The sequence below is a fragment of the Tenrec ecaudatus genome, chromosome 1 (assembly GCF_050624435.1).
Source record: "Tenrec ecaudatus isolate mTenEca1 chromosome 1, mTenEca1.hap1, whole genome shotgun sequence".
NCBI classification, from domain to species: Eukaryota; Metazoa; Chordata; class Mammalia; order Afrosoricida; family Tenrecidae; genus Tenrec; species Tenrec ecaudatus.
The window spans coordinates 80543688-80559846 of NC_134530.1; the positions used below are offsets into that span (position 1 = coordinate 80543688).

A 16159-nucleotide genomic window follows, 5' to 3' on the forward strand; every position below is an offset into this window, starting at 1 on the left:
TTATTATTACCTATTTCTGTAGCAACCCTTATTAGCATTAGAAAAGAAGATGAAACACAGCCGTGGGCTCCTTCCTTCACGGACTGCTGCAAGAGCGCCGAGAGAGCTGACTCCTCCATGCAGAGGAGCACACAACTAAGGAGGCAGGTGCTCGCCTGTCCTTTCCAACGTCTGCTGTGGGGCAGGGGAGGGATTCAAAGCACCGTGAAGTCTGAGCTCCAGAGGTACCGGACTCCCACAGGGAGAACCTGGACAGTGACAAGAGAAGTTACCGAGGGAAGGGCTGGAGTGCGTGTCCCTTCTCTGTGCAGCTGCTATTTGCTGTCACAAGAAAAAAGCCAGAATCCAAACCATGAAAAACCCAAACACAGCAGTATGTAAGTTGTAAACAATCAGGGAGAGAGACAAGGAAAGGGAGTCTATGGCTGAAAAATTGTTAAATTTCTAAAGGTATTTCTTTCAAACTGGAAACACTGGATGGTTGCTTGGATTTTAAAATAAAAAGCAAGAATTCTAGCTGCTGTTAATATCTTTAATGATGAAATCATCATGACTAACTATCAAGTAGAAGCAAAAGGTATTTTACACAAAGGGCAAACACAAAGCACTTCATTTTAGATCTGCCTTACCATTGTAAGCACACCCAGGAGACCAATGGGAATTGGATCCTGCTTTATTCTCTCTGCAGCCAGTTCTATCAACAGCATCAGCATGTTGTAGATCCCTTCATGAATTTCAGTACCCCACTTGTGAACAGCACTTGAAGTTAGGAGCTACAAAAACAAAGGACAGGCTAGCTAGGGTCTAAGTTGAGAGACAGAAAATAAGCCTATAGCTTAGCAGTTCAATATCAAATAATTAAGAGACTATAAACATAATAAGTCTTATTTTTTATGCAGATGGCTTCCTTTGAAAGAGTGGTACCTGCAATGTCTGTCTACTTGATCACTTTAAATGTAGAGTTTTGTTTGGGTCTCGAATTTTCATGTCCTTCCATCAAAGAAGCGACCAGCCACACCTGGAGTGGCTAGTGGGTCTCAAAATGCTGACCTTCCAGGTTGCGAGCTGAGCAGATGCTTAACCGTTGGGTCACCATCAGGGCTCTTTATTTGGTTTTAGGAATACCTTCTCAATTAGTTCATATATGCTTCCCTTTTTGTTATGTCCAAAAGCAATATTCAATTTTTGAAACATTTAAAGAAATCTAAAATAGCTCCCTCTAAGCAATGAGGCATTGTGATTTTGTTTACTTAAAAGCACAAACAAACTCTCGGCAGCAAGTCAAAGCTGACTCACAGCAACCCTTGTAGGACAGGGAGAGCTGCCCCTGTGTTTCCAAAAATGCAGCCATTTATGGGAATAGAAAATTCCACCTTTTTCCCAAGGAGCAGCTAGCTGGTGGCTTTAAACTGCTGACCTTGCGGATCACAGCCCAATGCACATAACCACCGCAAAACCAGGACTCCTTTATTTTTCTTAAACATCAAATATAAAATGATTTTATAATTGAGGCATTTTGGGTAAGTTGGCGCGAAGGGAAAAGACACAGAGATGTATCCAAATTCATCAGCAATGGATTCCTTGAACCCCCATTCTTCCAGTCCTAAAGGAAGTCTAATTCGGGGACAATGGCCAGAGCAGGGAAGGGGAAATCAAAGGGATTCATTTATAAAATGATGGCAAACTAATAGAGTAGTTTAATGTTTCTTAAGATTCCCCTTCAAAGGAAACATGCTGTGCAGTCTTGGCTCCACTGGAAGCCCTTAAAAAGACCAACCTAGAAAAGGGCCAATTTCTTCTAGAGCCACATGAAAAAAAGCTCAGTTCCAATTTTTTCAAAAACCAATTAGCTGCCTAAATACACGTTCCTCTTATATTTTTAAAGTACCAGAGCAACAGAAGCACGGGATTACAATGTCAGAAACCATATGTGACTGACACACCAGTCTCCCCGTGCCGCAGCATCTGCTCTCCTTCGTCTTTGAAAAGCAGAGCTCCAGCTACTTCCCAGAAGAGGTGGGGAAACCACACAGCACCTTCGTGGAGAAGATGATCACAAGGAGAAACATCAACAGCCAAACCTGGCTTTCCCGGTGCTGGGATATAATCAGTGGAGAATCAAAGCCGGCCTGAAAGGTGCAGACGTAGCAGCCAGGCTCCTTATGAGCATCCATCCATGCCATCTCCTCTTACTCGTATTCGCACCCAAACATTTGAAGCAGCTGGTTAACAAAGTTTGGGTGGAGGGGGGAGGGCAGAAGTAGGGTCACAAAACGAAAGGTGATTCTATAGAATGGTGATTCTATGGAATGCAACAGCATCTTCTGGCAGTCACGACTACAGAACAGAGCTCTTTTGATCAGCCCCAGAGAAGTCAGCCTCGTTGCCGAGGAGAACCTACCCTGAGGGTGCTGTGTGTTAGGTGCTGGACAGCGACCTGCAAGGTTGGTGGTGCAAACCCCCACCTGCTCTGAAGGAGAATTATTGACAGCCGCAGCTCTCAGTAAGAGTCAGAGTCAATTTGATGGCAGTGGGTTTGGGTTTAAATTCTAGAAGAACATGACATATCCACCTTTACATAAAAAAGAACATAATCTAGCAGAATCAAGGATTCTTTAAGTGACCATTTATTGTACTGTTACTGACAGCGGAGAGTATAATGTGGAAACTGTTCTCTGAAGTACTTTTATAAAGTGGGGAGAGTATTATAATCCAAATATACAACTTATATAGAGAACTGGCACGATGCAGGACTTTCTAGATCTAAACACCTAAAGATCATCAATCAATCAATTCTATCCAAACTCTCAATGACACTGAGGCAATTCTGACTCATAATGAACCCCAAAGAAGAGAGGCAATCAGGGAAAGAGTAACTCCCGTGAGGTCTGAACGCGTTAGAATAATGAACCATTTGCCATCAAAAGGGTTCAGAAGGGTTAGCAAAGAAGGGAGACGAGCATGGAAACGGGAAACCGAGAAGAAGGGGGCTGGCTACGGGAGGCTTCATGGTGAGGGCCTCAACCAATGAGATGAAACCAAACGGTGTTTGGACTCTCAAACTGACCTGCTCTGGAACCCTTTACCCATCTGCAATACTGAGCTAAAGAAGCCAAATTTGTTTCGATATGTTTTAAGCTGTGAATTAAAAGGTGACTCAGTCTACCAAAATATGGACAAGGACAACTGTTTGTAAGTAGACAGCTTGCTTTACTGGGTTTTCAGATCAATATAAACTTTCCCATCTGTGCTCCTAGCAGTTTCCTTGCACTTGCGATAAGGATGGAAGTCAAAGCTCAGAAGCACAACACAGCAAGAGACTCATTCAGTCAACAGACGTTTACTGGGCTCTTTCTGTGAGTTACACTCTGCAGGGGGCGGAGGGGAGCACAGCAGACAGCATCTATGACAGACGTAGTCCCTGCTCTAGTGAGAATTCAAGACTCATGTTCTGAAAAGGGTATCACGCTGAGTCAGAATGTTCTTCAAAACAGGAGCCCTGTGATCTGCCATTCTCACTGTTAGGAAAAACTGTGACCATACTGGGGAGCGAGCATATCGCTCTAGTTTTCACAGACACTGCAGAATGCATGTCATTTTGCCAGTTAAAAGATCTGATCCAGTCAAACTACTAGCAATATCTAGGTATCTGTTTCGGTCTCTCTTTATGTCAGGGAGCTCTAGTGGCACAACGGGTGAAGCATTCGACTGTTACCAGCCACCTTGAGGGAGAAAGATAAAGCCATCTATTCCTGTAGAGATGCAGAGTCCCAGAAACATTGGTGCTCAAAAGGAATCGACCCTATGTAGAGGGTTCAGCTTGGTCAAAAGGAATCGACCCTATGCAGAGGGTTCAGTTTGGTCTATATGTGATAAAAAGTGACTTAAGGAGCCCTGGGGGTGTAGTGGTTATTCCTTGGCCTGATTGGCAATCTGAAGTGACCAGCAGCTCTGGAGGAGACTAGGATTTCTGATTCACAGACTTAGAAACCCACAGGGAGTCCGCTATGAGGCAGCATTGACTTGAGATGGTTTCATTGTTTGATAAGTAAATGTTATCTTTCTAAGCACCACAATCATTAGTTTACTAAAATGTCTATGTAATTTTCTAGTATAATCTTAACTTATTCTTTAGCAATTAAATAATAGAAAGTAAAAATACATTCAACCAGACAAATGCAAACAAATGGATGTAAAAGAAGTAAAACATTTATAAGCTCCAAGGTTAGAGCTATTTTTCTTATAGTAGAGGATTAATTGGTTGAACAAGATTCATAAGCTGGTCTCACACATAAAAAAATTTACTTCCTCGGGAAAAAAAAATCAGATTATAGCATTTTTCTTACCTTTTTAAATGCTTCAGGCATACACCTATCCATAAATCTTTTACAATTCTCATCAGACTCGCAAAGACCTGAGCAAAATAAATAAAAGGCTATGTGCATTACTTAAATCTTAGGCACTTCATGGAAATACTATATACATCATTCAAAATTTAGACATATGAAGCTATCTTAGAAACTCTTTGGTGCTTGTTTAAAGCAGAATATAACCAGGGGTCCTCAAACTTTTTAAACAGGGGGCCAGTTCATGGTCCCTCAGACCCGTTGGAGGGCCGGACTATAGTTTAAAAAAAAAACTATGAACAAATTCCTATGCACACTGCACGTATCTTATTTTGAAGTAAAAAAACCCAAAAAACAAAAAAGGGCAAAAACACCCAGCAGGCCAGGTAAATGTCCTCGGCAGGCCGCATGTAGCCCACGGGTCATAGTTTGAGGACCCCTGATATAAACTCTCAGGTGAGAGAACTGGCTGAGAAACTATACCATTAGACTAAGGAAATGCTAATTAAAACTGAAATGGTTGATTTTATGCTTCCATGTCAGAGGAACTTGAATGACCTAATTAAACAGTTAGTAAAAGACCAATAGCAGCTATGTGCTACCAATTATTGCTTTCCCAAACAGCTCTATAAAAACACAAACATCAATAAATGTCAAAAGTACCCTTCTCCAAAACAAACTGGTGAACTCTTATAAAAAATACAGAACTGTGCCTGCCTCAGTTTGTTTTGAACTCGGTGACAAATTTTGCTGAGTGCTAGAAATATTGTACGCTGAATGAACACATTTTCTTTTTCAGACTCATTGCTTGGTACAGGCACCTAGATCCTAGCTGGCACTCAGTAAATGTTGTAGCTGAGAAACCAATCATTAAAGCAATCACAGCTAAATCTACTCTTAGTCAAAATATTTCTTTTTAATGTGTCTCATTGAATAATGATGGTAACTATGCATAGCTTGAATATAAAAACAAAAGACCCGCTAAACACAAAAAAGCAGCCTATTTCATTTCATAACTGAAACCAGTATGACAAAACCTTTAAAATAGATTTATAGTATACAAGTTTCCTTACATTAACACACATGCTTGTAATCTAGTAATAGTTTATTACTTTATTGATTGTCTATGTATAAAGCATTCAACGGTGTAAGGTACTTAAGAGCTGAACTGTTTTTTAAATAAATATCACTTGCTTCTCTTACAAACAAAATAGAAAGAAGCCATAAAGTGCCCCAGTTTCTGTGGATGAAAGCAACTGATTTAGTTTAGTTTTTATTCTACAGGGGATAAACAAAGACCAAGAGATTAAGCGATCTGTCCAAGGTAACAAAATCAGGCACTGAAAAGGGCAAGGATTAAGCCCTGGTCTCTTATGTTTTCAGGGGATCTGAGGCCTGAAAACTTACCAAGTCGTGCTAGGTAGGTAGACGCCAACAGGCATTTGCCCAGTGATTCTTCTCGCTTGTAAGGGATGGACCAATGATCAGTCAAAACACGGCTTTCCAGTTCATATAAATTTGTTGTAGGGAATTCAATGCCTTCTCCAGAGCAATTTCCATTTTCATCATTCTTCTGACAAACAGGGGTCAGGACGAAAAGCAAGAAACGAATTAGTCTACTTAAGCCAGCGGTTCTCAACCTGTGGGTCTAAACCCCTTTGGGGGTTGAATCACCCTTTCACAGGGGTCGCCCGGTTCATAACGGTAGCAAAATGACAGTTATGAAGTAGCAACGAAAATCATGTTATGGTTGGGGGGGTCACCACATGAGGAGCTGTATTAATGGGCTGTGGCATTAGGGAGGTGGAGAACTGCTGACTTGAGAGGTTTACATTTTTACCAATATGCCGAGCATGTGGACTCCACTTTCGTTTCTCCTGCACACATCTTTCACTGAGGCTGTGTGCAATCTTGAGAGCTTTCAGTATCTGGCACCCCGCATCCTCTCTCACACTTCATCTCTTTACTTCAAAAATAAACTCAAGTTTTCAAAAAATATCCCATCCTGGCAGTGAGCCTATTCTGCTCCCTTCTTTTGTTCACTTGGGGGGGGGCAGATAAACTTCTCCCCCTAGAAGAATCTGCCACCTTCATCTCCTCACCCCTCACCCCACAGTAATCTGGATTCCAGAGTCCCTACTCTCCCAGAAGGGAGCCCCTAGGACTCAGCTACTAGGCACCAAGTCGGTGTTGCAAACGCAGTCCGAGGCAACTTGGGCGAGAGCCTGGCGGCCTGAGGCCAGCCTTGAACCGCAGCGGAGAGGTCGAGGCTACTCTAGGCACTGGGGCCAGGAGTGGGGATCCAGGCATCAGCGCCTCACATCGCCTTCACGGTAGTTACTGATCAGGCCACCAGTCCAACTGACACAGCTCAGTGTGTCCCTGATTCCTCCAAGTAGTCGCTCTGGGCTCTCGCCAGACTTGGGCCTCCCCAGGCCGGCGCCGGCAAGAACTGGCCATGCTCCGTTCCAGGGCGCAGACGGGGCGCTGAGGGGCGGAGAGCCGGCCTTCCGCAGGCTCGTCCTGACCTGGAGATGACTCCTTCAGGGAGCTGAAAATCGAAACTCGGCCGCCAAGGGCATGGAAGGCGGCGGCTCGAACCCGTGCTCCTGTTCCTCGGCGGACTCCAGCGGCAGGGCTGGGGCAGAGCTTCGAGGGGCCGTCCGCCCGCGCCACGCGGCCACCCGGCCGGGCACGGCTGCACCTTCCCTGGGCGTTCTAAGAAGCTCACGGGCAAGGATGTGCGCGGTGAGCTCCTAGAGTTTCAATTATGAACAAGGATGGCGGGATAAAATGATCACACACACGCCCCCCACAGTATCAGATTTGTGCCCACTTTCTCTGCTTAAATTACTTCCTGTACTTCCCAGGAAAGCACTCCTCCCGGTTCTCTTCCCATGGATCTAGTTGTTCTTATTCCATTTCCTGTTTCCTTTCACAGGGGTCGCCTAACACCACCGGAAAACACGTATTTCTCAAGGTCCTAGGGACCGGGACACCGCTCCGCTAACCGTCTCCAGGCGGGCCCGCCCACATACGAGTACCAGCGTGAAGATGTTACCCGTGCTGCACCATGCTTCAAGACAACGTTTCTGAATCTGCCATTAGAAGTACAGATTTCACAATATATAATTACATATTGGTTTTGTAATGAACCACTGTGCTTTAATTATGTTGAATTTGTAACAATGAAAATACGTCCTGCATAACATATTTACATGACGATTCATAACAGTAGCAAAATTACAGGGGGTCAGCACAACATGAATAACTGTGTTAAAGGGTCACAGCATTGGAAGGTTGAGAACCACTGGTCTAAATATTTTCATAATTCAGCCTAATCACCCAAGCTTTAAAAAATCACCTTGAAACTCAATGAGGAAAGAAATGAAAAGGCAAATACATTTCAATTCCACATCAATAATAGGTAAGAATTCCACACACATTACATTTTCATATTTGTGGCTAAATTGGAATGAAACTGGTCAAAAACTAAGATGATGATTACAAACTAAATGTAAATTAGAAGACCATGTAAACTGAGATGCTGTTAAGTGGTAAATCAAGTAGGTTTAGAATTAAATCTATAGGGAAAATTTCATTTTTGACATGCGACCCTTTTTAGAAATACATTTAATCCATAACCCCATTAAATAAATCAATTATACTTAAAGGATCACCCAAATAGTAAAAATTATTATACAATTGAAACTTTGTACACTTGCTAAATGCTAAAAATTGGCTAGAATCAAACTAGAATCAAGGAACTCAAAACAAAACTGTAGGTGATTCTAAATGTATGCTGCTATTACGGACTATCCATAAATTTCTAGAGCAATTTAAAAATTATATCCAATGTACTTAGTAGCTACTAAAACTGAGAATTTCCTTGGTTGGGGTGATGAGAATCTTCAGCCTCATTAGTAAGGAGATAAATAAAGCCACGTCTCCTGAGAACAGGCACTGTGAAGGAACAGCATCACTTCTGTGTATCCAGGCCAAAAATGTGTAACCTGAATCTTAGCATGAGGAACTCCAAAATGAACAAGAGTTTAGAAAATAACTAGCCTGTAGTCTCCTTATTAAAGTCCAAAAAGTCCTCAGGGAGATAAGAGACATGACACCTAAATACCATCTGAGATCTTGAAACATGGATTAGATCTTGAAACTGGATTAGATCTTGAAACATGATCTTTACTTTGGTTAAAAAAAATTAGTATTGATCATCTCCGCATTAGTTTCCTAATTTTGATGTGCTTTTAGGGTATATATCTTGACATCATGTCTACAATGTACTCTCATTCAGTTCAGGAAAACCATGCACACATGCACACATGCCCCTAAGTAGGCATCATGAGAAGAAAGGCCACAGAATGGGAGCAAGTATTTACAAATCAAATGTCTGTTAGAGACTAGAATAAAGTAGACCATAAGGTTAGCAAACAAAACAAAAAAAAACCTCCCCCAAATCAGGAAAAGCCCCAACGAGATGGGCTGACACAGTGGCTGCTGCGACGGACTGGACCAGCAATGCGGCTGCATTCTGCTGTACACGAGTCACTGTGTGTCCCAACCAGTCCGACGGCACCTACCCACCAGAGTGTAGTATATGTAATTGTACGTAATTAGAGTCAACTCATCTTCACATTTACAGTTTTAATAACTCTGAATGGTGTCACGTGTATAAAAATTTTTAACTTTTAATAGTATTTGTATATAAAGGTAATAAATGGCAACAGCCTTGTATCTACACATAGTTTTCTGCATGGGTGACATACTTTTTCTCTATTTCTGGGTGCTATGGTTCATTTTTCTAATTGTTGCAAATCTCAAAAAAAAAGTTCCAATATATTTACTGGGGCGGGGGGCAAAATCCACATGTAAGTGGACTCGTGCAGTTCAAACCCGTGTTTAAGAGTTAGCTGTATACCAATATTGTATTTAAATTTGAAAGCACAATGAATTGTGCTTTGCTTTATAATAAAAAAGACAGAACCGTTCTAAAAAATCCCTCAAAGCAAGCCCACTGCTGACTCACTGACCGAGTCTGACTCACTGAGACCTATGTAACGTTCCTGCACCTGTCAGACTGTATAGGAGCAGATAGCTTCAGCTTTCTCCCACTGAGCAGCTGGGGGCTTTGAACCACCAGCCTTGATGTAAGCTGTCCAAAGCTTGTCCACCACTAGACAGGTTTAAAATCATAATTTTAAAAATATTATTTTTAAGACTCGACAGGCAGAAAAAAGTCTCATCATCTTTCGTAGTTAACATTTTTTTAATTAAACATTCTTGTCTTGACAAAGGCAGATAAGCTGTACACACTGAGGAGCAAATGATACAGAGTAGTATTACATTCCAACGAGGTTGTGGCCAAAACAGAGAGAGAGGGGTTCACAGAGGGGCCAACAGCACCTTTATTTAGAGTCATTGCTTCAGTGGAGCCTGTCGTTGGCAAAGATTCCAGACTGAGCAAGAGGGCACACAAAGCAGCAGCTCAAAATGACCTTACTGCTAACTGTACTCCCAATAGTTAGAATGCACTGGCCTTTGAACAGGACTGCTGGGATGCAATATATTATTTTCTCATTCCATGCCAAATTCAAGTGACATCCAAGAAAATATTACTGATCACTGATTCTAAATTGGTCAGAAATATATTAATTGAAAAATTGCCGTGTTCCAAACTGCTGAGTGCTGGGGCTGGAGATGAAGACACTATTCTTATCTTCAGAGAGCAGGGACCTGTGGAAGGAGAGAAGGGAGTGCCCCTGGCCCATGTGTACCAGGTGCACACACACACAGGTGGACAAGTTTAAAGGAAAGCATAAGCCAGGCAGAAGGTTTCAGATACTACTACTTCAAAACCAGTACTACGTCTGTTGTTTTTCAAGTGGAGAAAACTTGTGCATTTGAAAAATGTAGATGAACCAACTGGAATATAGGCAATATCTTAACTGAGTTCACGAAACACAAATTTTACTTCATGCTTTATTTTATGAAATGAGCTTTAAAAAAGTGTACAAGCTTTTAACTTAGCAATGAGTTTTAATAATTTAAAAACAACCACCGTTGAGTTTGCAAACAATCAGCTGTTGTTCTCGACAAAATATTAAATTGTAAGCAGTCTTTGCTTAAAGAAGCAAGAACGACTCAGAGAGTTCCCATCTGCTAGTTCAGAGATAAGTTCTTGTTGCTCACTCAACAAAAGCTGATAAAATTATGCAACCAAATGAATAAAACACTGCCAAGATGATTCTAATACTGAATTCAATTACAATCCTCGACTATTAGCAAACTGTGTACTCAAAAGACTGGATTTCTGATCAATATACTGAAGATGAATGTCAGATTGATTTCTTTGTGCTCTTAAAGGGATTTGTCTATTACTGTAAAATAGACAGTAGTCTGTTATAAAATAAACCACACCACATACAGCAAGCGACTAAGGGAAAAGATGAACACTTAATTCCAACTCGCTACTTATAATAACTCCCATTATAATAGTCTTCCGACGTAGAGGCTTCAAGCAATTCAAAGGTTCGTTAAGTCCTCTGTTATGCCACGCTGAAATCAAACTTCCCAAGTGCTCCGCCTGAGGGTTTCGAGACGATCTACAGGCACAGAGCGCTTCATGTCTCTCCCACTGGTGCTTTCAAACTGCCGGCCTTGCGGTTAGTAGTCCAATGTATAAGCCTCACTTCACATTAGAAGACACACACACACACACACATGCACACGCACACGCACGCACCAACAAGCCAGAAAACATTCTGGGGTTCCAGTTCATATATTCACAAGTTTGTTTCACACAAGGCATATTTCAACATGCCCCTGAGCTCAGTGGATGGCTACAGACAAGTTCTGTTTAGGATGTCTTTAAAAACAGAGCCAATGAGAGAGTGGGATCCAAGGGGCTGGACTGGGCCAGTTAAAGGCAGAGAAGAGATCAGCTCAGAAGGTTATGGGTTTTTGGCTTTCTTTAGGGAGGGGATTCTAAAGGGTCAAAAAGTTTGATAGACTTTTCTCAAAGTACACAAGGCAATCTTGGGGGCTTATTATGAGGAAGTTTATAGAGACTGTAAAACTGCAGTGATGAGGAAAGGCCAAGAGCGTGGCCCGAAGGAATTCAATGCACTTACTTGCTCATTCTTGGAAGGTACCTAGGGCTGTCTATGTATGAGAAGTTCACTGGGAAATCTAACCATACAGCCCTGCAGGTATCTCTTTGTTCCCTACACTTAAAGACAATTTCAAATTAAGATGATTTGAATCTCTCACTCACTGCCATACTCAATTCTGACTCACAGAGACCTTATAGGATAGGGCAGAACTACCTTGGGCAGTTTCTAGACTGTAACACTTTAACGGGAATAGAAAGCCTCATCTTTCTCCTGCAGAGTAGCTGGTGGTTTCACACTGCTAACCTTCTGGTTAACAGCCCATCGTATACCCACTATACTAACAGTCCCTGGAGGATGCTCAAACCACTGTCTGAACCTGGTGTATACTGAAGAGTATAGACTTCTTTGGGGAGAGGGTTAGAGATGAAAGTATTGCTATCAGAAGTATATGGACCCAGAAGGACAATAGGTAAAAAACAACAACTTCATATTTTTGTATTTAATAAGGAATTCTATGAAGTACTGTGTTAATCCGGGTAGACTAAAGAAACAAATCCAGGGAAACTCATATGTATAGAAAAGAGATTTATATACAAGAGCAATTGAAGCTTGAGAAAACATTCTAGCCCAGTCCAGATCAAGTCCTTAAGTCTGATGTTAGCCCATATGTGCAGAACCAATCTATAAAGTCCTCTTCAGACTCAGGCAGCACATGCAATGAGGCCGAATGCAGGAAGATCACAGGCCAGTGGGTGCAAAGTCTTGTGGATCAAAATGGCAGTGGAAGCATCTCAGCACTGGCAGGGGTCTCCACGTGGCTCCTCCAGCTCAGGGCACTAATGTAGCTCCATGTGTCTTATAAGCTGCAACAGCTCCCAGGGAGTGAACCTGCATCCTGTCTCCAGTGTGCTGTTTATCTCCATAGCGCCTCCAAACGAGGTCATCAAGCAACAATAGGCTGAAGAAGAATTAATGCATTTTAATTATGATATTGAAGAAGAAAACCGGAAAGTACCGTGGACTGCCAAAAGAACAAACAAGTCTGTGTTGTAAGAAGACCAGGCAGATGGTGCTTGGAAGTGAGGATGGTGACACATGGGGTCAGGAGGCCAGCGCTGACAAAGAGCATCAAGCTTGGCGGTGAAGTCGAGGGTCAGCAATAAGAGGGGAAACCCTCAAGGCGGATCAACACTAACATGGCTCAGACCCAGCACTGGGAGTGCGGCACTGGCCTACATAGTGTGCTTCGTGCTGTACCGCAGAGTGCTCGGAGTGAGGGCCAACTCCGTGCCCCCTGACAACAACACAGACTTGTAACAGTATTTCTGTACTTACCCTCAAATATATATGTGTACCCTCAAATATATATGTGTATACACGCATAAACACTAAAAACGTAATCCCTCCCTGAACTTCATGAGGGAAGAATTATCATTGTTGTGTTTGTTTTTTTTAAGATGCAACCACTGAAGTTCATATATAGGACAAGAAATACATTCAAGGTCACATGTCTCTAGTCCCTTGTTAACATGAGAGCCATTCAAGAGTTCAGAAAGAGACAAGGCTTCAAGTCAAGGTTGCTCCAAAGATCAGGCTCTACATTAGCACCCGGCAATAGTTTACTTCTTCCTAGAACTGGTAGTGTGGCACAGCCCCTAAAGCACTGCTCCAGAAGGGGAGCAAAAGTGTTTTACAAAGAAAAGAACCAGCAAGCCAAACTCACACAAATGCGTATCCAAAACCAAGATTTGGCAAGGTAAAAAAAGATTACAAATTAAATGTTCTTTTTCGCCCACAGCACAAGTATTTAATAACATTCCTCTCTAAAGAGATGATTATCTAGCATCAACAACTAGCTTTTAGTCTTCAGTTTGTTGAAATTTCCTGCACAACAGATCTGTTTATCTGACACCACCACTTGCTGACTGTGTGGTCTTGAATAAATTCATCTCTATGCTATGGAGTTTCATCCACAAAACACAGATCATGGTGCCTTGCTGGAAAGAAAAAAATGTGCAGTTACCAAAGAGAGCACTGAGATGCCAACAAATATGAAAAGATGCTCACAATCATTATAAAGAGATTCAAATAAAAACTACAAGATCCCATCTCACCTCTATAAAAATGGCACTAAAATAAATCAATAAGAGCCAATGCTGGTGAAGTGAAAGGGGTCTGGAAATCTTTTATATAGCTCATGGGACTATAAAATGGGACAGCCAGTATGGAAATCAGTATGCTGCTTCCACAAAAAAAGCTAGAAGCAGAAATACCTTATGATCCACCCCTAAAGATATAGCCAAGAGATAAAAGAGAAGTGACACAAATAGATATACACACACCACCCAGTGAATTATGTGCTGGGCTGCTAACCCACCACAAGGTTGGCGGTTCAAATTCCCCAGCTGCTTTGTAAGAGAAAGATATGGCTGTCTGCTCCAATAAAGATGTACAATGGAAATCCTAGGGAATAATTTTACTCTGTCCTATATGGTTGGTGAGTCAGAACAGACTCGGTGCAGTGGGTTATGCTCATTGCAGACTTCACTATAGGAAAAAAAATGGAAACAACACAAGTGCCCACTAACAAACCAATGAATAAACAGCTATGCATGATACAACAAAATACTACATAACTATATTCCACTCACAAAACCTCTTATTACATAGATGAATCTGGAGGGCATTATGCTGAGTGAAATAAGCCAATTTCACAAGAAGACAAATACAGTACGAAACCACTATTGTAAGAAGTCAAAAACAGATATACCCAGGAAATCAAAGGTCTTTGACAATGACAAGAGACGGGGGGGGGGGGGGGGGGAAGAGACTTTCTAGATAGTAGCACTTGTTACTTTTGGTGATGGGTGTCACTTTTCCAAATACGCATGAAGTCAACACAACCTGACTATCTAAACAAAGACACTAAGAAGTACATGAGAAAAAGGGACACTTTTGGTAAGTGATAAAATGAAATTCTGTAATAATTTCTTAATGTGTGATTATGTAGGTAAATATGGTTGGGTACATGTATAGGAAGGCATATGTGAATACAAGTATAAGGTGTATCTGTAGGTATGTGTGTATATATAAGTGCTGCATTATGCATCAAGCAACTGTTAAGACATTCCCTAACAAGGCGTGGGGTCGGTTTACTGGGTTAAAAGACTTGGGGCCAGTCACTGAGGATAACTTTGTCAACTGGCACTCTGTGCATCACAATGATATCCTAGCTTGGTAAGTAGTATGTGGGGATCTTAAAGTTTATGAGCATCCAGCTGGTCTCTTCAAATGGAGCCAACAAAATCAAAGGCTCAAAGAAGAAACTAGTTCATGGGACTAAGCCAGCACAAACCACAGACTCTTCTAACCAGAGACCAGAAGAACTAGGTGTCCTATCACTACCATTAACAACCTACAATTCTGAATGGGGGCCAATGGAAGGACACAGATAAGAGTGAAAAAAAAAAAAGTGTTTAACAAAAAACTTCTTAAAAAAGCTAGACCCAGTAGACCAAGAAACTAGAGAAACCCTGAAACTATTATCCTAATATACCCTTGACCTTGGCACTGAAGGTACTTCCGGAGGTCACCTTTAAGCCAAGATTGACTTCTAAGATGAACGTTATCACTGGTATGGAATGTGCTCCCTGTAAAAAATCAACTATATGAAACCAACAGGTCAATATTGACCCAAAAGCAAATATGAGAAAGCAAAGAGGGAAAGGGAAGCTAGATCAATGGAAACTGAACAGGATGGAAATCATGAGAATGCTGACATGCTAGAAAAACTCTTAATAGCATGGAGAAATTTCTAATAAATTGTTTAAACCAAACTCCCTGTCAATTCTGACTCATGGTGATTCTACTGGGCAGGGTAGAACTGCCCCCTGTGAGTTTTGGAGACTAATTCTTTAAGGGAGTAAAAAGCCTCATCTGTCTCCTGAGGAGCATATCAGTTGGTAGTTTCGAACTACTGGTCTTGTTAGCAGCAATGAGTAACCACTCCGACACCAGGCCTCCTAATGATTGTTAAAGGGGAAGCTAATTTTTGCTGTTGTAAACTGTAACATAAAACACAATTTTTAAAAAAAAGTGTGGGTGAGAGGAAATCAGTTCTCATCAAACTTCAAATGATCTGTTTTTATCTCTAGTAGATTCTTCAATGTTGGTGCCCGAAAGCCTATTCCACCCACTGCCACCGAGTTGGATCCGACTCGCAGTGACCTTACAGAGGGCTTCTGAAACAGCTCACCTTTATAGGAGCAGATGGTCTCTTTCCCTAGGTGAAGAGCAGCTGTGCGCTTGAACAGCTGCCTAGTAGTCCAAAGCCTAACCCAGAGACATTTCAAATTGATCATATTCACAGAGAAGTTGGTATTCTTCTGCCTCAAATGTGTCTCCTCTCTAATATCCCGAGGATCTGAAACATTTTGCCAGCTTGCTAACTAACGTGGTCACCTCACCACACCTGCCATGCACACCTAGCCAAGCCTTTAGTTGATCGACTTCCTTATTGAAAGTTATTGGGACTGCAGTTCCTGACATCAGTCTATCATCTCCAAAATGCCACCACTGTGATCTGTCTTTAAAAAACAAAACCACAAAGGAACCCGATCCCAGCATGCATTACTCAGAAACCTCCATTCTTCCCAGCAGCTTAGAGATAGGTTCCTAGAGATAACAGCA

At 41.9% G+C, this 16159-nt stretch overlaps 1 protein-coding gene across 2 annotated transcripts in view; it reads right to left on the reverse strand.

Moving 5' to 3' along the window:
• USP24 (ubiquitin specific peptidase 24) overlaps nt 1-16159 on the reverse strand; it is a 126013-nt gene that overhangs the window by 86752 nt on the left and 23102 nt on the right. Inside the window, exons 2-4 of one of the 2 annotated variants that reach the window (XM_075556713.1) lie at nt 5754-5916; nt 4347-4414; nt 630-773 (exon numbers count right to left, since the gene is read on the reverse strand). In XM_075556713.1, the coding sequence (XP_075412828.1) occupies nt 630-773; nt 4347-4414; nt 5754-5916 (375 nt within the window). Of the gene's footprint in view, nt 1-629; nt 774-4346; nt 4415-5753; nt 5920-16159 lie in introns of both variants that reach the window. The other variant, XM_075556706.1, reaches the window with a different exon arrangement.